This window comes from Protopterus annectens, chromosome 5.part0 (genome assembly GCF_019279795.1).
Source record: "Protopterus annectens isolate FY-2018-M chromosome 5.part0, PAN1.0, whole genome shotgun sequence".
NCBI classification, from domain to species: domain Eukaryota; kingdom Metazoa; phylum Chordata; order Ceratodontiformes; family Protopteridae; genus Protopterus; species Protopterus annectens.
The window spans coordinates 1385963908-1385986679 of record NC_056735.1 but is presented as its reverse complement, the minus strand read 5'-3'; the positions used below and the strand labels follow the sequence as shown (position 1 = coordinate 1385986679).

The 22772-nt window shown below is 35.6% G+C and overlaps 1 protein-coding gene across 1 annotated transcript in view; it reads right to left on the bottom strand.

Moving 5' to 3' along the window:
- CCDC81 (coiled-coil domain containing 81) overlaps nucleotides 1–22772 on the bottom strand; it is a 1631012-nt gene that overhangs the window by 42303 nt on the left and 1565937 nt on the right. The window contains exon 14 of the mRNA XM_044071201.1: nucleotides 16375–16500. Within this exon, the coding sequence (XP_043927136.1) occupies nucleotides 16375–16500 (126 nt within the window). The remainder of the gene's footprint in view (nucleotides 1–16374; nucleotides 16501–22772) is intronic.

The following is a 22772-nucleotide window of genomic DNA, read 5'->3' as shown; positions in this document are numbered from 1 at the left end:
ATATATAGCATGGCTATTGGGCTCTTATGAGGGCTCATTTAAAAAGAGTGATGCCTGGCATGGCCTGGCTGAGCTGTTAACACCATATGCAGGCATCTTTGGTAAGGACAGCAATGCAGGCATTGTTATTATGGCCCATGGCAATGCTACCCTATTCTATAAAAGGAGTGGAATGCAGAAGTTAGGTAACAATGTTCTGACATGTATTGTATATTTCTTCAACAGTCTCGTTCTGCTGACTGCATACCAGTTAGTATTACAGTTGTATTCACTGCAGCAGTAGCCTCATGGGATTATATGTGTGAAGCTGTAACTGTTGCATGTCATGGCAGCATTACTTAAATTGATCTCTTGAGATATCTTTTTTTTTTTTTGGGACATTTGTACTGTGTAGGTCAGTAAAGCTACATATGATATGCACACATCAACTTGTCTACTGGCAAGACATAACTGTACATCAAAGGCCTATATACCTTATTCTGACCATTTCATTTTTCACCTGTCCCACTTTAGTGATCTGCACCTTTGTCTTTCAGAATGTTCGGAACTTAGCTCAACCATGTAGGCTGCCATAGTAGGCAATGACAGCTAGAGGTATAGCAGTGTGTGTATAAGTGACACATTATTTATATATCAGTTAGACTTTACTGTGTTAAACCTATATTGGCAGCCTTCCCATTGTGTCTCCACTTTGCAGACCCAGACAAAGATGGTGGTGGTGTAGAAAGGCACCTCCACTTCAGCTGCAGGAATCTATGGATCATAGAATCATAGGATCATAGCAGGTTACTAGGCTAATTGCCCTACAGCCTTCTTCAGGCTAACCATTTGTGCCCATTTTTTCCCAATTATCAATGCCCATGAGCTAGAACAGCTTTAGTATATACTTGTGGCTTAAGGTATCTACAAACTGCCCCTGTCCATAAAGGCCACAGGCAACAAGTCAGGGGTGAATTTGCGATTCCTCAAACATTGGTCTAACCTGCATTTCAATAGGCTTAGGGAAGAGCTCTATTTCATATGAATGGTGAGTCTGTTCCAGAGAAGGGGTAATCTCTGAAACACATATCAATCCTGCCAACATGTTTTGCTTATGTGACAGATGAATTTGAATTTCTTACATCGGATATTTCTACTGTTACTTGTTTTGTGAATGTGTAGCAGATCTATCAGGGCTGGATCAGAGAATGCCTTGTAAGTTAAGCATAGAATGTCCCTTAGTAGACTGTTGGAGACTGAGTACACTGACTATGGTGATGGGGATGGGAGTACCTTGTGTTGTGTAGAGGGGCGATGACTACTCTCAGACAGGCAGTTCTTCCCCATTATCTGTGGTGGTGCAGCAGATTGTGGAAGGAGTGGTGAGGAGGGAGCCAAGCAGCTTCCTTGGCTGTACTGAATCCCTCCTGGAGTGAATAGCAGATTTGCTGAACCCAGAAGGATCTGCCCATTGGGCCATTACAGAGTGAACAGGTCCATGCCACCAGACACTCAAATTCATCTAATGGTGATTGTTCAGTGTAGTCTGCCCTCTGGAAACTGTCAGTATCCCACCCTATCTTCAGGCTAGTATGACCCCTCTTCCTAAGATATGGTGACACATTCCTTGTTAGTGGTCTAACTCTTTTGCTATTTGTCCCCTCTGCATATCTATGTCCACCAATGTCACCCCAGCCTTGTGTGAGCAGAAGGACTCCTATGTGTCTGTACTGTTTTGTCTAGGTGTTTGCTCCTGCAACCTCACCTACCTCCTCTTTCCATATATTCTGTTTTCCTATTATCCCATACCCCTCATTCCTTGTCTCTTTACACAAAAAGTGTGTGGGGGGGCTTTATGCCAATAAATAAATAAATTATCATGTCTTGCTCCACACCCTGCACTCTGTTGCTATTGTGTGATTCCCCTGCTTACTGTCATTCCCCTTTCCTGTTGTCTTACACACCTCTTTTCCATCCCAATTTTTGCTTGATAATGGTGGGCATACAAGTATCCTAATTATTAATCAATACAGATTCAGTGAATATTATAGTGGATCTTTGAGCCCTTCTGATTCAGACTCCACTACTGCATGCATCACTGCAGTAGTTGCTGCTATGGTATATGGTACACTTCAAGATTTGCCCTACCAGATGCATCAGTGCTCCTGTTTATAGCAGTAGTCTTTGCTTTGATCTAATCTGTACCATGAGATCTGTGCTAGTAGATTCAGTAACATACAGCTTCTAACCACTACAGATACACACTGGTCTGCCCTACAATATCTATGCAAAGGGTGTGCCACTGTACAAGTCCAACTGGAACATAGGAATAACACTCGGTAAGTGATCGCGAGGATGATAAGATGCCTAGCCATATACACCTTTAAGAAGGCACACTCAAAAGTCTGTGTCTCTTTTTTCAAGCATTTGATAGTGGTCACCTTCTATATCGAACAGATCTGTACATTACAATCCTGAAGTATATTTGTGTCTACCCATCCAATCATCACGACTAGCCTTAAAGGTGGTCCAAGTGATACTTTGTTTGACTAGTGGTAGAAACTTATTCCATAGCTGCCTTTGAGGGCTATTTTAAGCCTAGCTAATTTTTCTTTCAAAGGTGAAAATAAAATCCTGCACTATGTGCCTTTGAGGTAAACACCTTAACCATTATGCACAGACCTATCTTTCCAGCAAGCCTTGTTTCTTTGTTGGTATAAAAGTAGGTGTCTAGTGCAGGTGTTTGTAAAGCCACTGGTTTAGCAGAGAAACAAGAGGTAAATAGGACTGGGTCTTTCATAGCTCAAAGTGAGATGCAGATCACCATAGAGCAGCTTGTAAGCCACTTACTGTAAGGATAGTTGCATTAATCTGTTGAAATAATTGAAAGTCTTAAGACCTTTAATCTTCTTGGTAAGGTATCTTTGGGAACTTTCAAGATCAGTTATATACTGGGATTTATACATACCAAAGGGAGCACTGTATACAATGATGGATCTGATAAGGGAAAAGCACAGTGGCAACATGACATCAATGGATATTCAATATATTCCCTAGGAAGTCAATTGGGCCAGATAGAAGGATTTCCTCCTGACTATGGTGGAAACATGATGATCGAATGAGAAACAATTGTTTACATAACTACCCAGCTCTCTTTTGACCCTATCTTTTTGAAGAGGAAAACTATTTATAACACATGAGGTGGAAAAGTACACAGTGTGTATGCTGAGTGACCACTATTCATGACGTCTGTAACCTTTCCAAAGAAGCTTACTAGGTTCAGGAGACAAACCTTGCTCTTCCCAATCTAAACTAATTCGGCTTTAGATCAGTTTGGTTGCCTGTGTTTGCAAGAATGAGTGCTGCTTTGTTCCACTGGGTCTTGTATACTTTATTGAACATTGATATGTTCAAAAAGTGTAAAGGGGGCACATTTTGCAGAATGTTCATATTATTGGAAGTCTGTGTGTTGAATGGATATTTTACCTAAACAGTAGGAACTGTATTAGGTGTGTGTCTACATCTGTGTCTCAGGTTAGGGGTAGAGTTAGGGTTAGGTAAGAGGATGGATTTAGCATGAGTTTGCAAGTATTTGTAGGTTAGGGTCACAGTTAGGGTTAGGTAAAGTGACAAATGTAGAGTGAGTGAGTACCTGTTTGCTTGTGTGTAGTGTGTGTCCAAGCTAACTTGTACACTGTTAGTGCTTCATCCCCCTTCCTACACTACCTTAGTAATACCTGCTAACCCTAACCCTAACTTGACACCTTATCTTAGAAAAAAATCTTTCCATCACACTGCCACTATTCAGACAAACTAGGGCATTGTTTTGCAGAAGTGTTTTAGTTTAAAGATCAGAAAAATAAATTGTTTTCCTTTTACAATCTCTTGTACATCAGGAATTTTGTAAGTTCGGTAATGTGAATGTTCAAAAGGATTTTGCTGATGTTTTGTATTCATCATTTAATCATTTCAATCATTCCTACAATAATTGTTCCATACTCTTGCATATACAGCTGGTGAGGATGATGGGCCTATAATTGTCTGGGTCGGTAAAGGGGGCTACACTTGTGGAGGGGGGAGTCACAGTGGCTGCTCTCTAGATGTTAGGCACAAACCTCATGTATAGGCTGAGGTTGAACAGTTTAAAAAGGGACTCAGACAGTGCATACTTGGCACTAATGAGAATGCAGCCTGGTATGTTGCCTGGGTGCCATGGAAGTATTATTGGTACTTTTATGTTATCGGGGCAACACTTTAAACGCAGTTGCTGAGCTCCAAATCCAGTGTTTTGTCATGTCTTTTAGATCTTGTGTACAATTTAGAATTGACATCTCCTTCTTTAAATATTATCCAGTAAAATATTTTATACACACCTGGTTAGATTAAGAGCAAAAAGACATAACAAGACACTGGATTTGGAGCTCAGCAACCAAGTTTAAAGTGGTGCTCCAATAACGGAAAACGTTACAGCAGGTTATCAAACACTTTTTTATCTGAAATTAGGTATATCACTTAACTACGAACCAAATGCAGGAAATAACTCCACAAACCACGATAAAAGTAAATAATCCAAGAGGTACTAATCCAGTGAAGCAATAATACCACCTCTTTATTGAGCAACACAGCGAACAAATTAATAAGCACACCAAACCAAGCTGTTAGATAAAACTCCAAACAGTGTACGAAGGATTAAGCACTTTCATCCACTGAATAGTGGACTTCATCAGAATCAATTAAGCTCATTAAGTTGTTCATTATATGCACTTTTTGGCGCCAAAATTTCGTCATCTTTTAAAAAATACCATCATCAACTTTTAAAAAAACATATCTAATACACCTAAAAATATGTTACATTCAAAGTATATAACAGATTCTATAGATATAAACATATACATATACCTATACGTATATATATATATATATATATATATATATATATATATATATATATATATATACATTTATCCACTACATAATAGGTGCATACAATTATGGATTTAAATTACCTATCAAACTGTGCAAAAATACTCCTGATGTCAATCATATAGCTTATTGTTCTAAAACCATACCAAATGGTAATGGAAAATAATACTAAATAATATAAATGTGAATATCAGCACTATATTTTAAATATAGTGACAATCTGTCAGTTAACTAGAATACATAATAAATACACAAAAGCAATTTATCTACCTTCCCTATTTATACTTGTGTATTATAATAAAAATATTGATATTATAAATACATTGAGATATTGTTAATGTTATATAATAAATATACATGTGAAACTGTGTATTTAACAAAATTTGTTGATGTTAAAAAAGGTTAAAAACCTAAAAAAACTAAAAAATATGCTACGATTCACTGTGTTATAAACAAATAAATAATTAAATTCATACATACTTAGTTCATTTTTACAAAGGGATTATGTGCATACCTGTCTTCAGTTCTAATATGAGTGGTAATCATTGGAATAATCAATAAAAAATGTACCTTTTATTATGGAATCGTTGTTAATAATAATATATGATTATTATATTTTACAATAATATTTATAGATGTTGTTATAAAAATAGTTATTGTAAAAATGGTTTCAACGTAATGTAATCATTTAAACCAGGCTTAGTGGAAGCGACAGTGAGTATTTGCCATTTTGCTTCTCTCTCAGCTATATAACCCCTAAAATTACCTCCTCTTATGTTGAATTTTACTCGTTCTAAAATTGCAAATTTAAAATAATGAGTGTTATCAGTCTCCTGAACATGTCGACATAATGCACTGCTAACATCCTCCTTTTTAATTGCGTATAAATGTTCATATATTCGCCTTTTAAATTTCCGTTCAGTTTTGCCTATATAGTAACAACTACATTTAAAGCATTTAGCCATATAGACAATATTCTTAGTATTGAAATAACCTCTAACATATGTTATTCTGGTCCTGTTGATATTTTCCAGGACTGTACTTTCTTCTTCATTAATGGCTTTACAATACTGGCAGCTTCCGCATTTTCTGGTTCCCCTATTACTATTGGTATCCCTGTTGTAGCTAGTGTTCCTTTCCAGTATGGACTTCAAGTTCATTCCCAAAAGTAGGACCCTCTCCCACTATCTTGCTCAAATCAGTATCAATAGTCAATACATTCCAATATTTTTTTACCATATCTTTAATGTAATTAACCTGGGGAGTGTAATGCAAAATACATGCTCTATTATACCTTTTGTTTTCTACCTGTACTGTTTCATTACTACTATAGGGTCTTCCCAATACAGCAAGCAAGCAAGTTGATGATGTTTTTTTTAAAAGATGACGGAATTTTGGTGCCAAAAAGTGCATATAATGAACAACTTAATGAGCTTAATTGATTCTGATGAAGTCCACGATTCAGTGGATGAAAGCGCTTAATCCTTCGTACACTGTTTGGAGTTTTATCTAACAGCTTGGTTTGGTGTGCTTATTAATTTGTTCGCTGTGTTGCTCAATAAAGAGTTGGTATTATTGCTTCACTGGACTAGTACCTCTTGGATTATTTACTTTTATCATAGGTATATCACTTCCTACCACTCATTCAAAATCAAACTAAAAGGGAACTTCTTTTTTCTACAAGCTCACACACACAGAGTTTAAAGTTACTTACTGCGGTTCCAGATTACTGCTTCAACTATACATTTATTTCACAACTCAATATGCTCAAATGGGTAACAAAAATCCCTGTCAGCACTGTGATAGCCAATCAGCTCATGAGTTTTGGACACATAACAGCTGCAGGAGATTTACACGAACACACTTTAAAGGCAGTGGCTTAATTTTAATTTTTTGAAGGGCAAAGATCAGACATATTATTACTGTTTTAAGAAAAAAGAAACCTACGTTTTTGGGATTTGGTTCATTTCTTATCTTTGATTTCTCTGTTTGGTATGCAGGAGGAAAATACTTTAAATGCGCTCTCTCTCTCTCTGTGCATCTCTCTCTCTCTCTCTCTGTGCGTCTCTCTCTCGCTCTCTCTCTCTCTCTCTCTCTGTGTCTCTCTCTCTCAAATCCAGTGCCTTATCATGTCTTTTAACCAGGTGTGTGTAAAATTTAGAAATACCATCTTCTTTTTAAAATATTATTAAGTAAAATATTTTTTACACACGTCTGGTTATATTAAGAGAAAAAAATGCATAAGTGACTGGATTCGGAGCTCAACAACTGTGTTTAAAGTGTTGCCCCGATAACGGAAAAGTACCATATTATTTTTAGTTTTGGACAAGGATTTAAAAACTTGTTCCAAGGTGGTTTCAGGAGAAACTAAATTTTCAGGGATACATACTGGAGGCAACAATATGGGTGAGTGAAGTAAAGTTAGCACTAAATTTGTCTGCTAATATATTGGGATTGGAATATGTGCTATTACAGATGAGCTCACTGCATTGCTAGACATTGTTCCTTAATTTCCTGATTTAACTGAAGAAAGATGTGCAGTTTCCTTTGTTGTCTGTAGTGACCTTAAACTTGTACTCTGCTTAATATTTTGTGATAGTGCTCTTAAGTTTCTTGCTGGCATGTTTCAGGGTAATTCTGAGGTAAATGGGATGAGGATTTCTTGCAACTTTGCATGATTTCCTTCTTTTGATATATGGTTTATTAATATGGGAGTTGTACCAAAGATGTTTATTCTTGAATTTTCCACTATATTTAGGACAGACGGGTGCTGACTTTTCTGTGCAGCTGTTTAGGTGCTGTTAAAAGCCAGATATGAATGAGGCAGCCTTCTCTATTTGCAGGGGATTTTTGGGTATTTTGCTTAGGACTTTTACAAGCTGAAGTAGGTTTGCCTTCCTTCAGTTTGCATGAGAAGTCTGTTCTACTCTGCAGAGCTACACATTCACTACAGAGTTTTCTGCCATTATGCAGCAGCTCTACAGATTTTGCACCAAGTGAATGGAGAACAGCAACAGTTATTCCCCTGCATAAGGGAGGACCTTTCACAGACCCAAGCAATTACAGACCCATAGGTCTGACCACAGCAGCAACAACAGCAGCAAGCCAAAGAAAATAGCAGCAAATACAATGAAGAACAAAGACCAGGATCCCAATATAACAAGTCTATTTCTCTCTCTGACACATCGGCATACATTGCCTTCTTTCTTGGAGTACACAATTCCTTCACATCAAACACTTACTTTATATACATCACTAAATGAACAATTAAACAATAAAGCAATCAATTAATACCATAAAATACGTGCCAATTAAAATCAACATTCATACCCTTAGGGAACAAAGTGTCAAACTTTAATACAAACTGCTTCTTTGTAAAGAAGCTTATTCTTACTAATACCCTCACCCAACAAACCACAATCTATTTTTTTCCAAAATAGTGCTTGTAAACCACAAACAGAACTACCATGAGCTTCTGAAAAATGTTGTGCCACTGAAATCTGTTCTTTTTTATTTAATATATCACAAACATGTTCTAATAACTTAGTTTTAAAAGCCCTTTTTGGACTCCCCCACATAAAACTTATTACAAGGACATCTAAGGGCATAAATAATGCCCTCAGTGTCACATCTATAATTCCCACGTACTTCAAATTTTCGACCATTTAAGAGTCCAAAATAAGGAACAATAAATTGACACGCCTTGCATTTCCACACATCCTAATGTCCCTCTACTACTTGGTGATCCATATAAAATCTCCTTGGGTCTACAAAATCTAGTTTTCACCAAAAAACTCTTGATATTGCAACCCACTCTATAAGAAGCAACAAGTTTCTTAGGCATCCATGAACATCCACCTTTCAAGTTTGATAAAAACTGCCATTGTGTTTGTACTGCATCAAGAAGCCTATTACTAAATCCACTATATGTGGTAACAGAATACAAATTACAATCAGATTCAATATCATTATTTATTCTGGGAACACCCTTCCATTTCCTATTCTATTTCTATTCCAGCCTCATATGCAAAGCCATGGAAAGACTTATGGAATTAATCATCAGTCAGAACATAGGAAACCTCCAAACACTGGATCTGTCTCAGTTTGGATTCATTAAGGGCAGACCATGCTTATTCAACTGGGTTGATTTTTTTGAAAAGGTCACCAAAGCAATGGATGAAGGCAAAACCAGTACATACTGCATACCTCAACGTGGCCCAAGATTTTGACACAATTCCTCACTCAGGTATATCAGAAAAGCTAATTAAATGGGTAATAAACTCCTATGTCACCAGCTGGACTGCCAACTGGTTCATAGATGGGGTGAAGATAATCAAAAATAGGGAAGTTGCCTCCACAAAGAGACTAGTTACCAGTGAAGTCCCCCATGGTTTTTGTGCTGGGATCTTTCCTGTTTGGCATCTATGTTTTTGAAGTAAAAGCCAATGCCAAAGGGCACTGACTGACTATCTTTGCATGACTGCAAGGTAAGAGCAGTCACTGAATCCCCAAATGACTTAGCCATCCTACAGGAGGGTGTGTCTCAAACTGGTGACAAAACTATGGACTGAAACTAAATGACAAAAAATGCATTACTGTATCCTTCAGGAAGTTATCTACCCCAGGGAACTACCACATTGACAATACACCTCCTACGGGTTGACCCAGTTGTTTGGGATTTGGAAACTTATGTGGACAGTGACCTAAATTTCACCAACATGTGTCTATTGTTGTAAGAAAGTCCTATACTGCACAGCTTATAAACAAAGGGATTGCATATAGATCTAGGGATGTCACTCTCCCCTTTACTCAGCCCTTGTTAGGCCAATCAATGTCCTACAGACTGCTAAGAACTGTCCTCTGTCTGTCATATAAGGTGCCCTTCAACCCATTACTGATGGATTTACTGCACATCAGCAAGTCAAATGGCATCAGAAATACTCATTTTAGGGATCTAAACTTTTTCTACAACATCAACAGAATGGTTTGGAGGGACAGGTATATCTCACAGAGGATACCGCTGCTGTGGAATAGATTCCCCATCAACATAAAACAAAGTTCATCCCTTTCCATATTCAAGTTCAACTTACATCTATGGATGGGAAATAGAAAATTTAACCCAGGACTGCCCCCTGTACTACTAATGCACGGAGGCAGCTCCTAAATGCTTTATCCCATGCATGGGTCTCCTCATATTATCTGTGGTATGATCTCAGTTATTCTCATTAGGGTTAATATATAATTATCAACCATGGAATGGGTAAGGTCACTCTATAACCAAATGGAATAGGTTATTTCAAGCACAAAAAGTGAAACTGGATAGCTTAAACTGGCCATCAAGGGCAGCTAGCATAGTACTTACCTATGAACCTATAAAATTTGAAGCAACCGTTACAGAATTATTGAGTACTGTAAAAGAAGATAAAAGAATTGAAGGTGGAATCTTTAGAAAAGGGAAGGAACAAACTGCATAGAAATAAATGGAAACTGTGGAGGCAATACATGCAGAATAATGTTAAGGAGGAGGAGTGAGGTTTAAGGGAAGGTGGGGATTCAGCAATTGATGTAATGTTAAATTGGATAATAATTGTTAAAAATGAGATCATAAAAGTATAATGCATGAAAGGGAAAGTCTTTCTAAAGGTTTGGTTTCTCTTTTGTAACTATATGTGTACTCAACCCACTGTGTAACGTGTTGATTTAATAAAGGTGTTAAAAAATCTGGACAAAGCCATAATATATTGGTGAACAAAGGCTCACCATCAAGGACAAGTTTTAAATCTTGGTGTTACATACTTAGAAAGTTTCTAGAATAATAGGTTTTGCATTACCAGACATTTTCTGAAAGATATAACATCTGAAACTCATATGACTGTTATTATTTATTGACTGCAGTCCTCAATGATTTTTCAGAAAGCAACAAAATTTACAAGGAACAGATCAAAAATATCAGACAAAATTAGGGACATTCTGCAAAATCAAAGATGGTTGATAGTCACACTAACAAATGTAGAGACAAAAGTGACACTATTACTCATGGCACATACATACAACTGCATTCATACTGTAGCTATACTTAAGAGTTTAGCAATGGAAAGCAGCTCAGCTTAAACCCTTTATAAAAAGCCATCAGTATATATATTTATTAAAATATACAAGTTTGCAAGCCTGTCTTTCTTGAAAAACAATACTTCCTACAAATCATCCTTTTATGCCAGTATTATGTATAGTGGAATATTTAAATTACACATACAGCAAACATTATTGGAGATGCTTGATTTAATAGAAATGGACAGATATGTTAAGGTAGATGAGGGAAAGAGACCACAGAAAGTAAGTCACAGTGTTAGAAGACTGATAAAACAGATGAACAAAGTAACTTGAACTATTAGGAGAAATTCATGTGACATTAGAGAAATAAATGGAATATACTATTGTGTGGCTAAACTAATACCACAAAACTGCAGAGAAACAATGGAAAAGGGAAAAAGTAGGTCACCACTGAAGCACTGAATACTGAGAACTACTAAGACAACTAAGGAAAGAAGTATCACTGCCAGAAGAACATAGAAAAGGTAATCAGAAACTCAAAAAACAGAGAAATGATAAAAGTAACACACATTAACAGATCAGGATTTATCTTGTATATCTCCAACATTAAACGAAGAATACCAGCACAAGCAGGAAAACATGCAAGATATATACAAAAATAAAAAGGAAAAGTCAAAACAAGCTATTCATTGATGACCAAAAACTGTTTTTATACAGAATTGGGAAAGAAAATGAAAGCAACCTAAAAAGCACCACCTAAAAAGAAGAAATCAGTATATTTTAGTGGTCTATAAGAAGACCTTGTCAAATATAACAAGATGTCAAATGGATAGGTGAATTAAAAGAAGCAATAAGAAGTGTTAATATACAGAATATGAAATAAAATGAAGTTAAAGCAAGAGAAGTGAAGTTCCTAAAAACATCTTCCTCCTTAAGAGTGAACCTGTAAACCATTCTAAAAATTATAGACCAATAACTTGCATTCTGCCAGTTTATAAATTATATGCTGGGACTGATGCAGACGGAGTTTGTCACTTAGAAAAAATCAATCATGGCATTAGAAGATAAAGGTAATGAAAGTCATATGTAACAATTTATCATCTATTACTAAACAAGGCCATAACAAAAAAGTTATAAAAAAGGGGAAGAACCTATGTATGACATAGATAGATTACAAAGAAAAAGCATTTGACAGCATCCCATGTTCATGGACTGTGGAATGCTTACAGATATATAATGTAAACTGTACACTAATAAATTACACAGTAGTCACTAAGAAACAATGGCAAACTTGAATCATGCTAAAGGGCACATTACTATCCAAGGGATAAAAATCCAAAGAGGGATATTCCAAGGTGATTCTTTGTTATCACTGCTGTTTTGATTTGCTCTTAACCCATTAATATGTTTACCTAATAGATTAAGCTATGGTTACAGCTTAACTTCCAAAAATAACCTTGCCCAATGACATCTTATCTGCTTTCTGTGGATGACTTAAACTGCATAGATCATCAAGTAAGCAACAGAAAGCACAACTTCAAATAGTTAAAAAATTTCGGGTGATATAGGAATGACAAGTGGTCTTGATAAATGTGCAAAAGCAGCATTTATAGCCAAAAAACTGAAGCAACAAGAACATATCAACAGATAGGAATTAAATACAAAAGAACAAAGAGAATATACATATCTGGGAATATCAACAGATAGGAATTAAATACAAAAGAACAAAGAGAATATACATATCTGGGAATAGATGAAGGCTCAGCAACAAAGCATGAACAAATTAGAAAAAATCAAGTAAGGAATATTTTAGAAGACTAAAATTAAAACTGAAAAAAAAAACTATATATCATTTTGCTCTTCTTGTTCTGAATTGCTGTTCTGGTCTTAAAAAGCATTACACCAGTAGGACAAAAAACAAGTAAACTGCTTATATATCAAATAATTATAATGATATATAAAACCAGTGCACGGCATGATTATATATCCCTCCATTTGAAAGAGGTATGGGACTCATTGAAACAGACTATATGTATATGTCTGCAGTTGGGGACTGTATACATATTTGCTAACAGATCCAAGCATACTGAAAATTCCGCACCTTAAAGAAAATAACTTCAAGATGACACATTTGCTTAGACTGACAGAATAGTTTCAGAAAAGAGTGAGAATAGAAATTAAACCAGGAGTAGACAGAAAAAGGCATGGTAACAGAAAGCACCAAAAATGAAATAATATAAAGAACATGACTATAACAATGGGAAAGTAAGCTGGAAAGCTCACAATTATAATGTCATGCATACAGAATTACTAGAACAAGTACATGGCATAGGTATATACACATTAATAAAAATGGAGCAAACCACACAGGGACATTTTTCATTATTTTCATTCAGTATATTTACCAGTTTTCTTTTAAACAATCACCATTCACTCCAATATTTGCTCACTTCCCATAAACCTCACTCCTCTTCCTAAGTGTTGTTTTGCATGCATTGTTCCTATAAATTCAATTTATTTTATTCCTTCCTTTTTCTTAAAGATCCTACCTCTACTTCATTTATCTCCTTTACAATATGCAGTACTTCAATTATAGTTTATTTAGATTTTGATTTCCATTTTCTAATAATTGCTTTTGAAACAACTGCACATCGATCAAGATTTGACATACAAATGGCTAAGGAGATGTGAATTTAAACCAAAAGGTAAAAGGTTAATAGCAACAGCGTGAGACAGCAGGCTACATACATGCTGTTTACAAATCTATAAAAAAGTAGAATATAGAGACAAATGTAGGTTATGCAGTCCATAACTAGAAAAGATTGCACATCCTCCTGCTGGCTGTCATACACTCATAGCTTAGGGTCTCTTTACTGAAAGACACAAACATATGGCAATAGTGTTACATTGGGGATTGTGCAAACATTATAATATACAGGTAGTTCAGAAGCATTGGAAATATCATTTGCACAGTATTTTCTCAAAATGAACAAGTACTGATCACATGGGATCACCCAATACCAGAAAAAAGGACAAATGCAGATATAGCATTAATCACAGAAATAGCTACACCTAGCAATTACAGAGTCCTATGTACTGAGAGATATAAAGTCATAAAATACAAGGATATGCACAAAGAAATTAGAATAATCTGGAACAAATACTCTCAGATGGTTCCAATAGTAGTAGAATTTCAAGCATATTTAAATATGTTGTCAATACAGGCAACTTTACAGGAACTGCAGATGGAGACAGTCCTGGGTATATTATGGGTGCTGAGAAGAGTGTTCTTGGCAAACAGAAAGACTTAAGCAATACTTATTTCATCAGCTTTAATCATACTCTGACTTAGGAATGGGTTCAATTCCTGTCAACTTATTTGGAACCCTAAAAAAATAGGAGAAAGCATCAGTGAAGACTTGGCAGAATATTAGCATGTACAGAAAGAAATATATCACCAATAGAAAATGGGAAATTATTATCCTTTTTTAAGAAAGATGAAAAGAAAATAACTAGAGTGTGTATAGTTTTTGTGGGTTTTCAAGTGACTTATTCAAAAGTGAATTATTTCTTCATTAATTTTTAATATCATGAAGCATAACTCAAAAATCAATAAAAACTCAAAAAAATATGTTTGCAAGGATCAAACTCGTCTTTATCACGCATGTAAGGTACTATACCCCCATTACATATATGTATATATCACCTTCCTTGTTATACTGTTGTAGGAAAAAGTGATAAAAAACACTGCAGTGCACCACCAGCTTGCTTTTTACAAGCTAGCTTGGTTTTAACAAAATATACCAAAATGAAATCACACTAAAATTGCCTGAGTGGAAGCCCTCAGCATATTACAGGAAAACAATTCTGCTAGTGACACGAGACAAGATAGAAGCACTGTACTGGAGGGCAAAGATTGTATATGGACTGTGGCAGAAGCTAAATAAAAAAATGACTGAAACACCTTAACATGTACACTTTTGATGAAAATAGGAGATGACAGTGGAACAGTGAAAGAAATTTTTAAGTAACTCAGGAAAATCCACAAAGCCCAACACAGCACAATCCTAAAAAAACAAGATATATGACTACTACAGGATGTTGCCTAAGGATAAAAGGCAGAAGTGACAATGGTGACATATCAGGAAGTATTATTTTACAGAAGGAGTGATGGATTTCACAACACAACAGGGGTAAAAACAGCGAATGAAAATGAATGAATTTAAAAATGCATGAGATAGGGATAGGACCATTCTTATGGGGACTTGGCAGGGTGGTAAGCTTTTATATAAGTAGGACTTAAGGGCTGCCCAGATGTAAAAGGCAGACTAGGTAGGTTATATTGTCATTATTTGCCATTTAAATATGTTTATATGTTTTTTCCATTTATATTCAGATTTATGAGATTTTAAAAGTAACAGCAGATTTAATCATATATATTAGAGAGTAAGATTAATAGATAAAAAGAATGCTAGGTTGAAAGAGGTTGGAAATAAGCTATTCAGTTTTCTTTCTTTCTCTGTCTTTCCTTCATCATTTTTTGAGTTATCCTATATATGAAAGCATAAAAAGAGAAAAAAAAAGTTATCTGAAGCATCCAAAGATAGAAGCAAAGTCTGATAAGACCAAGGAGGAATAGAGCAAATGTACCACATAGATCTGGTATGCCTTAGACCAGCAGACTCAGCTTACTCTTTGAGTGTCCATATTATTAGTTTCCCAAAATGTTTTTAATGGATAGATTGGTAATGAAAAACTAAAAATAAATGAGGCTTAACAAGCTTCTGCGGGCAGCTGTATCCATGTGTGCAAGACAGAAGAAAATGTTCTATAAATGAAAAATGTGGATTTTATCAAAATCTCACCATTCTAGATAATATGTCACAGATGGGAAGAATTATGCAAGCTTTTGGACAGTTGATAAGGAAGGTCAAGTGTATCCACTAGTATAATGAGAACTGGTAGCATGACAACGATTATGCAGTTGTTATTGTTGTATCTACTTCATTCTCCTTCCCTGCCCCCCCACCCCCACCCCCACCATAAAGAACTTTTGAGTATTTCATCTGTTTCTGTTGCAGGTGGAGATACATCAGGAAGGAAAACACTGTAAAAATAAAGCATATTTTCATGCTCAGCTAACCCTGTGTTGGTCTGTAGGTTTTTAAATAACAGGTGAGGACATTGACATTATGCAAAAAACACTGTTTCTGGAAACAAGATATATTTTCATTGCAGGGCTAACCTTGTGTTGACTTGTAGGTATTACAGAAATCTGTAATCCTGGTCACTACCCTACACCAAAAATAAGTAAATTTCCTTGAAAAATGCAGTTTTATGCCAAAGAGCGGCTACATATTCTATAACCATGAAGAAGTTGCTTCTTCTTATTAATTAGAAAACAAAAAATATAAATTATACTTGTGGAAAAGATCTTCATCATGCTGCTTCTGCTGTTTTTTCTGTATGCTTTGGTCCCAGTCTTCTTCAAGCTCACTTTGTATCTTCTGCTGTTTCTCAAATCTGGTTGTTTGATCAAGCAACATACTGCAACACAGAAAAAAATTAGAAAGGTAAGGATCAAAGAAAGTGATCAGCAAATAACTAGGCTCACTTTACTTGAACATGTCAGAACTACAGTACTGATAAAACACACACACACACACACACACACACACACACACACACACACACACACACACACACACACACATATACACACACACACACACATAAACACGTCACACATATGCTTACAACTGACTTTATCAAGTGGTCAGGTAGTCAATGAGTAGGTGATGTAGCTCTATTCATGAAGTGCATGCTTATTCATGCTGTACTATAACCCATGTAGCACTAAATATAGCATATCTGTAGGTATCTTCGCTTTGTTTGCATCTGTGTAACCAAGTAGTTAGTATATAACAGGGGTGTGGGGTCAAAGCCCTTCATGTAGACACTGAGACTGAGAACACGACAAAATATGATTGGGAACTGGGACTTGGGATTTGTTTTGTAATTGTGCTTCGGGACAAGCCGTAGTAGAAGAGAAGAAACTATTTTGTTGATTTTTACATTATACTAATTATGTAGGTAATGTCTGAATCACAAAAAGAAACCGTTAGGTAGTCTTTTGCAATCAGTTAAGGTCTGCAGGCTTGTGTATTCACTAAATGTGGTCTTGATGTAATGGTTTGATTAATCAGATGTTGATGATAGCAGCACTCAATTCTTGTGTGTGTGTGTGTGTGTGTGTGTGTGTGTGTGTGTGTGTGTGTGTGTGTGTGTGTGTGTGTGTGTCTATATACCCAAGGTTACAGTCCTTTGCTGAGAATATCCAGTGTTTGAGGATGCTGGCCTGAATTATGATTTGCTTCTGCTTTGTTGCTCATCTTTCACTAGAACAGGACTGTGGCTACTTGCATTATAGTGAGTTTTGGGTAGTCTGAGGTGGGGGCAGCTTGAAGAAAGAGTAAGACAGTTATTTCATTAACTGTAAGGGATCACTCTTCCTCTAAGGTGAAGTGACCATACAGCAAGAATAATAAATTAAAGGGATGGAGGTTCAGGGACGCTTGTCTTCCTGCATAAAATATCTTTGTCACATTACCTCGTAAAATACAAAGTTCACATACATACATACATACATTAAAAAAACATGAGTACTCAAGCCACTTTTACAAGATAACGTGACCAGACTGTTGTTTTCTGAGGTTTATTATAATGTCCAGCTGGATTCATATACATAGGTACGTGTGTGTATATGTGTGTGTGCATGCATGTGTGTGTGTGTGTGTGTGTGTGTGTGTGTGTGTGTGTGTGTGTGTGTGTATGAATATGTATCAATTTACTAACATTTCAAAATGGAGACACTCAATATACTGATAGCTCATAATAGCGGTGTATCAAAATAATGACAGTTCATATCAACACATCAGAATAAATAACTCACAATACTAAAAAAAAAAACCATCCAAACCCCACAGTAAATAAATCACAAAAACATCTTAATGATGCAAAAATAATACAAAGAACCATAGCAATACCATAGGACATTAGTTCCTGAATAGTGGTAGAGTTACAGAAAGGGTTTTCATAGTTAGTTAGGTAGGCAGGTAGGTACTAGGCTAGATGCCCTTGTGGACCATTTTAAGCCTAGCCAATTTCTTTAAGGTGAGAATCAAACTCTGTGCCTTATGTCTGTCATGTACACACATTAACCATTATACCAACCCCTAAGGTAAGGTACAGTGTTGGGTTAGGGGAAGGGATAGGAATAGCATGCATTCGTAAGATGGGCAGTAGGTGAAGCAAATGTATGATAATCCTAACTCTGACTCTAATCCTAACCCTGCCCCTAGCTGCAACCATACACCTTATCTTAGAAAACCCCTTTTTGGTAATACTACCACTACACAAAACAGGCTCAGAGACTGAAACATGCACAACACTATAAATCTATAACCTTCAACAAAAAATAAAACAAGTTGGACAAAGTGCCTCTCGGAAGCATATTTATGCATTGGTTTTGCTGTGGTTGCCTCTTCTGTACATTTTTGGATAAATCTATAACCTTACTTAACCCTTACTCTAACCCTAGCCTCGAAATCCATATGGCCAAGACGATATGACTGAGTTTTTGAAAACTCAAAGCTTTGAAAGGAGATTGCAGTACGGTGAAGATCGGGAAATCTACCCTTTTCTTCACTGTATTGCAATCTTGGAATTGAGATATATAATTTGCATGGGATGGGGGGTGCAGGGAGGGCTTGCCACCTCCATAAATGTAATAAAGGTAGATTTTTGTGTTTTTTTTTTTTGATGTTCGAGTTTCTCCATATATATATATATATATATATATATATATATATATATATATGTGTGTGTGTGTGTGTGCATGTGTGTCTGTGTTTGTGTGTGTCTATGTCATAAGAGTGAAAGTTCAAAAGACTGAAAATCAAAATTTCTAAAACTCATAATATTGAAAATGGGAATTTGCCCTTTCTGCACTGTTGTGTGATCTCGGAGTTGGCATATAAAATTAACCAGTGGCTCTATTGTTTTTCAGTAATTATGGATTTTTTTGAACATGAATATTATAAATAAATTACTGAGGTAGTGATGGGGGCAGCTGCTGCCCTCATTTTTGCTAACATTGTTCTGTGGTGAAGGGAAAAGCTATATGTTTTTGCTTCAAAATTTTCTGATTCTTTAACATTGCCTAGATGATACTTTCATCTTGGGATCTGGTAATGAAAAGTTTATTGAAATTTGTTGAACATATTACTTATTTATTTATTTATTTAACATTTGTTGACCAGGAAAGTCTGACTAGGACAGAACCTATTTTCAGCAGAGGCAACGAAGTACCTGGAAGAAACCCATGCCAATGCAGGGAGAACATGCAGACTCCACACAGAATGCACCCCAGCTGAGACCTGAACCAGAAAACCTCTTGCTGTGATGAAACATTATTATTAATAACACTATTTCATTTTTATGTTTTGCAGTAAATTTTGATGTTACTGAAATTAATTTTTTGGATGTTACTATTTATAAAAATAGTGTTACAAATTGTTTTCCATCCACCATTTATAGAAAAGCTACTAATTCTAATAGTTTGTTGCATTTTAATAGTTTTCATACCCCCCCCCGCAAAAGAGAAATATTCTTAAAGAGCAGAAATTTAGAGTCTCTTGATTAACCTCTGATGATACATGCTTTGTAGTTGAATTGGATATTTTGGCTGAGATGTTTTTGGAGACAGCCTATCCACCTCTTATGGTTGAGACTATGAAGCAGGGGGTGTTTAACATTAGAAACAATGTATTTCATCCTATTTTAAATGGTGTTGACATTGATAATGCTGCCCACAGTGCAGACTTATTTGGGAAGGGGCTGATTTTATGTTGGCTCATATTCCAAGAATTTTGTCTTGTTGTTGTGTCTTTCGGCTTTTCCCGGTTAGGGGTCGCCACAGCAGAACTCCGGTCCGCTAATGATTGGCAGTATATTTTTACATACCGAGTTGCTGGCTCTTCAACGAAGGTACACCCATTCACACATGTCTCCACACAGAAGACGCTTTAGCTGAGAATCGAACAGGACAACGTCTTACTGTGAAGCAACAACGCTACCGCAGCACCACCACTGCAGTTCATTCCAAGAATTTTGTCTGCTAATGGCAAATTTAATTGTAGTACAAAATGAGTGGTTTATTTGGCCCTTTGTTTAAACTGCCCAGCCTTTCATGTGGGTAAAACCAAGAAGGCCATGAGAAAAAGTATATATCAGCATGTTTATGCTATTTCTAGGGAAGATTTGACAAATGCCCTTTATAAGCATTCTATAAATTGTGTGGCTTTTAAAAAGTTTACAGTTTTTATTCTGGAGAAGGTTGCTTTTTTTGAAAGGGGAGGGGGCAAATGCGAGGCTCTTCTTGAAGCCTGAGTATTATTTTGGCAACTACATTTAGATGCAACAAACAAACCTTGTTTAAATGAGAAGAAATCAACTAATGGTTTATTAGTTCTCAGAATTATGAAAGTATAGGGTTTGTAGAAATGATTTGTTGGTTTTACATAATAATAATAAAAATAATATAAATTTTATATGTGTTTTACATGTTCTTTTAAATTATTTTTGGATGTACCTTTGAATTAGTTTTGTTTTTTTGTGTTGTAGTTGTGGTATTATTCATTAGATGGTGATATTTGAATTTGTATTTGAAAGTCTGTTTGGAAGGTTTTTTATCTGATGAAGTTCTATGCATTTGGATGAATGAAAGCACTAATCAATCAAATGTCTGGTTGTGGCTTCCTTTGGTGGCTTCATTATTATTTCTCTGCTCTTCACTAATCATCCCTTGTCCCACACTCAAAATTAATCCAACAGGTTCTTAAATAGCATCTATGATTGTGTTAGGGTTTTTGCTGATTTAAATATTTTCAAAAATATATTTTTTAAACAATATTTTTTGTTTGCAATATTTAAAATAGTTCTTTAGATGGTAGTACTGTTATATTGTAATAGAATAATTTAATGGCAGTTATCTTTAAATGTTTTAAGGCAGAAGGATGTGAACAATCCAAAGGACACCAACATTTATTAACAAAATATTTAGAGTAATTGTAGATTTTAAAATCACCTTTGCCATTGGTCACTATATCGGGCCCTTCTATGTTGGAATATTGTTGTTTGTCCAAACATTCTACTAAAAGTTCTAACATGCCATCACTTCCATTGTAAATACTAAGACAGCTATTTCATTGTTCCCTTCAACATTAATTTTTCCTAGTTCAGATCCATTTGACAATTGTTCAGTACCATTTGTATTAGTTACATTAAATTCTGTGTCATTTTTTAACATGATATTCTGAACACCTTCAAAATGACATGATAATCCCATGAGGATACTGTTATTAGTATCATTATTCATATCTCCACATTTATTGCACATGCTATCAAATCCAGTAGTTTCAGAATTTAAATCCCAGTTAATTTCTGTTGGGCTAAGTGCAATTAATAAACAACTGATACCATTTCCATTCCCATTGTCATGACCAACATTCAAAAATGAACTGTTGCCACCACCTTCCAAATTCATATCACAAACAGGCTCAGAACAACACACCAGTCCGGTAGAAAAATCAACATTAGTGTCAGTTTGCATTGCTTCCCCATCACTCCACATGCTGTTAACATATATTAAATCATATTTCAAATCGCCACTGCACTCTACTACATCAATGGCTTTGAAACACATTTCATTAGTTTCAGCATTTCCTTCGTCATCATTTTCAGGAAAAAATGTCATAAATATGTTCTACATCACTTATTAAACCCTCAGGTAAATTATTACTAATTTTGCTACCCATATTTAAACTTTCATTTGCATTACCACAAACATTATTTACAACGAGCCCGTTTATACCAGTTTCAAATGTTCACATCCTTCTGCCTTTATTCTGTGGTTTTCTACTTTCTTGTGATCTTTAAATGTTTTCAAATGACGGTTTGAGTTAAAGTTTTGTTTTTGTTGGTGATTAATTAACAGTTGATTCACTTCCTATAAATGTATTGGGGTATGTATCTTACAACAAGAAGAGTAGCTGACCATGAATCAGCACACCCCTTCAGCTCTTGAAGAACAATTAAAAAAAAAAAACACTTCACTATAAATATCCAGTTAGATCTACCACCAACAAAAAGTCTGTTCCTCCTCCTACTAGCATCCCTCCCCTGCCACAGCCATTCAGGTCCCATTTCTCTGTCCTGCTCATTCTGCACATTTTTATTAAATAAAAAATAAATCAGCAATACAGTGCTCATGTTTTTGTTAAAAAGAGAAATAATTTCTTTTTTTTTTACTTTTAAACTGTTGTAAGCAATTGCTACAGTTTAGACAATGCACATTGTTCCCATAGTTCCATTTTTTCTATGTAATTTGCTCCTACCCTTTTCTAAAGATCCCATTTCCAGTTATTTTTATCTCAGTTGTTATACTCACTATTTCAAACACATTTTTTTAGATTTTCATTTCCATTTTCTAGTCATTTGTATTTTTTTTGCAGCCACCAGAATTAAATTAGCAATCCCGTACTATGTCTAGACAATTCAGATCCTGTATCACAGCACAAAAACATAATTTCCTTAGTTATACCCACATTTGCTCACCCACTATTTCTGCTAGAATAGTCTGTAGAGAATTTTTAAACCTGTTAACTCATTACACTCCAACAAATATGCTCCCAATTAGATGTTTCTTCCCCATCACACTCCCAAAATTTGCAATCTACCTGAGGAAAATTCTTTGGAGT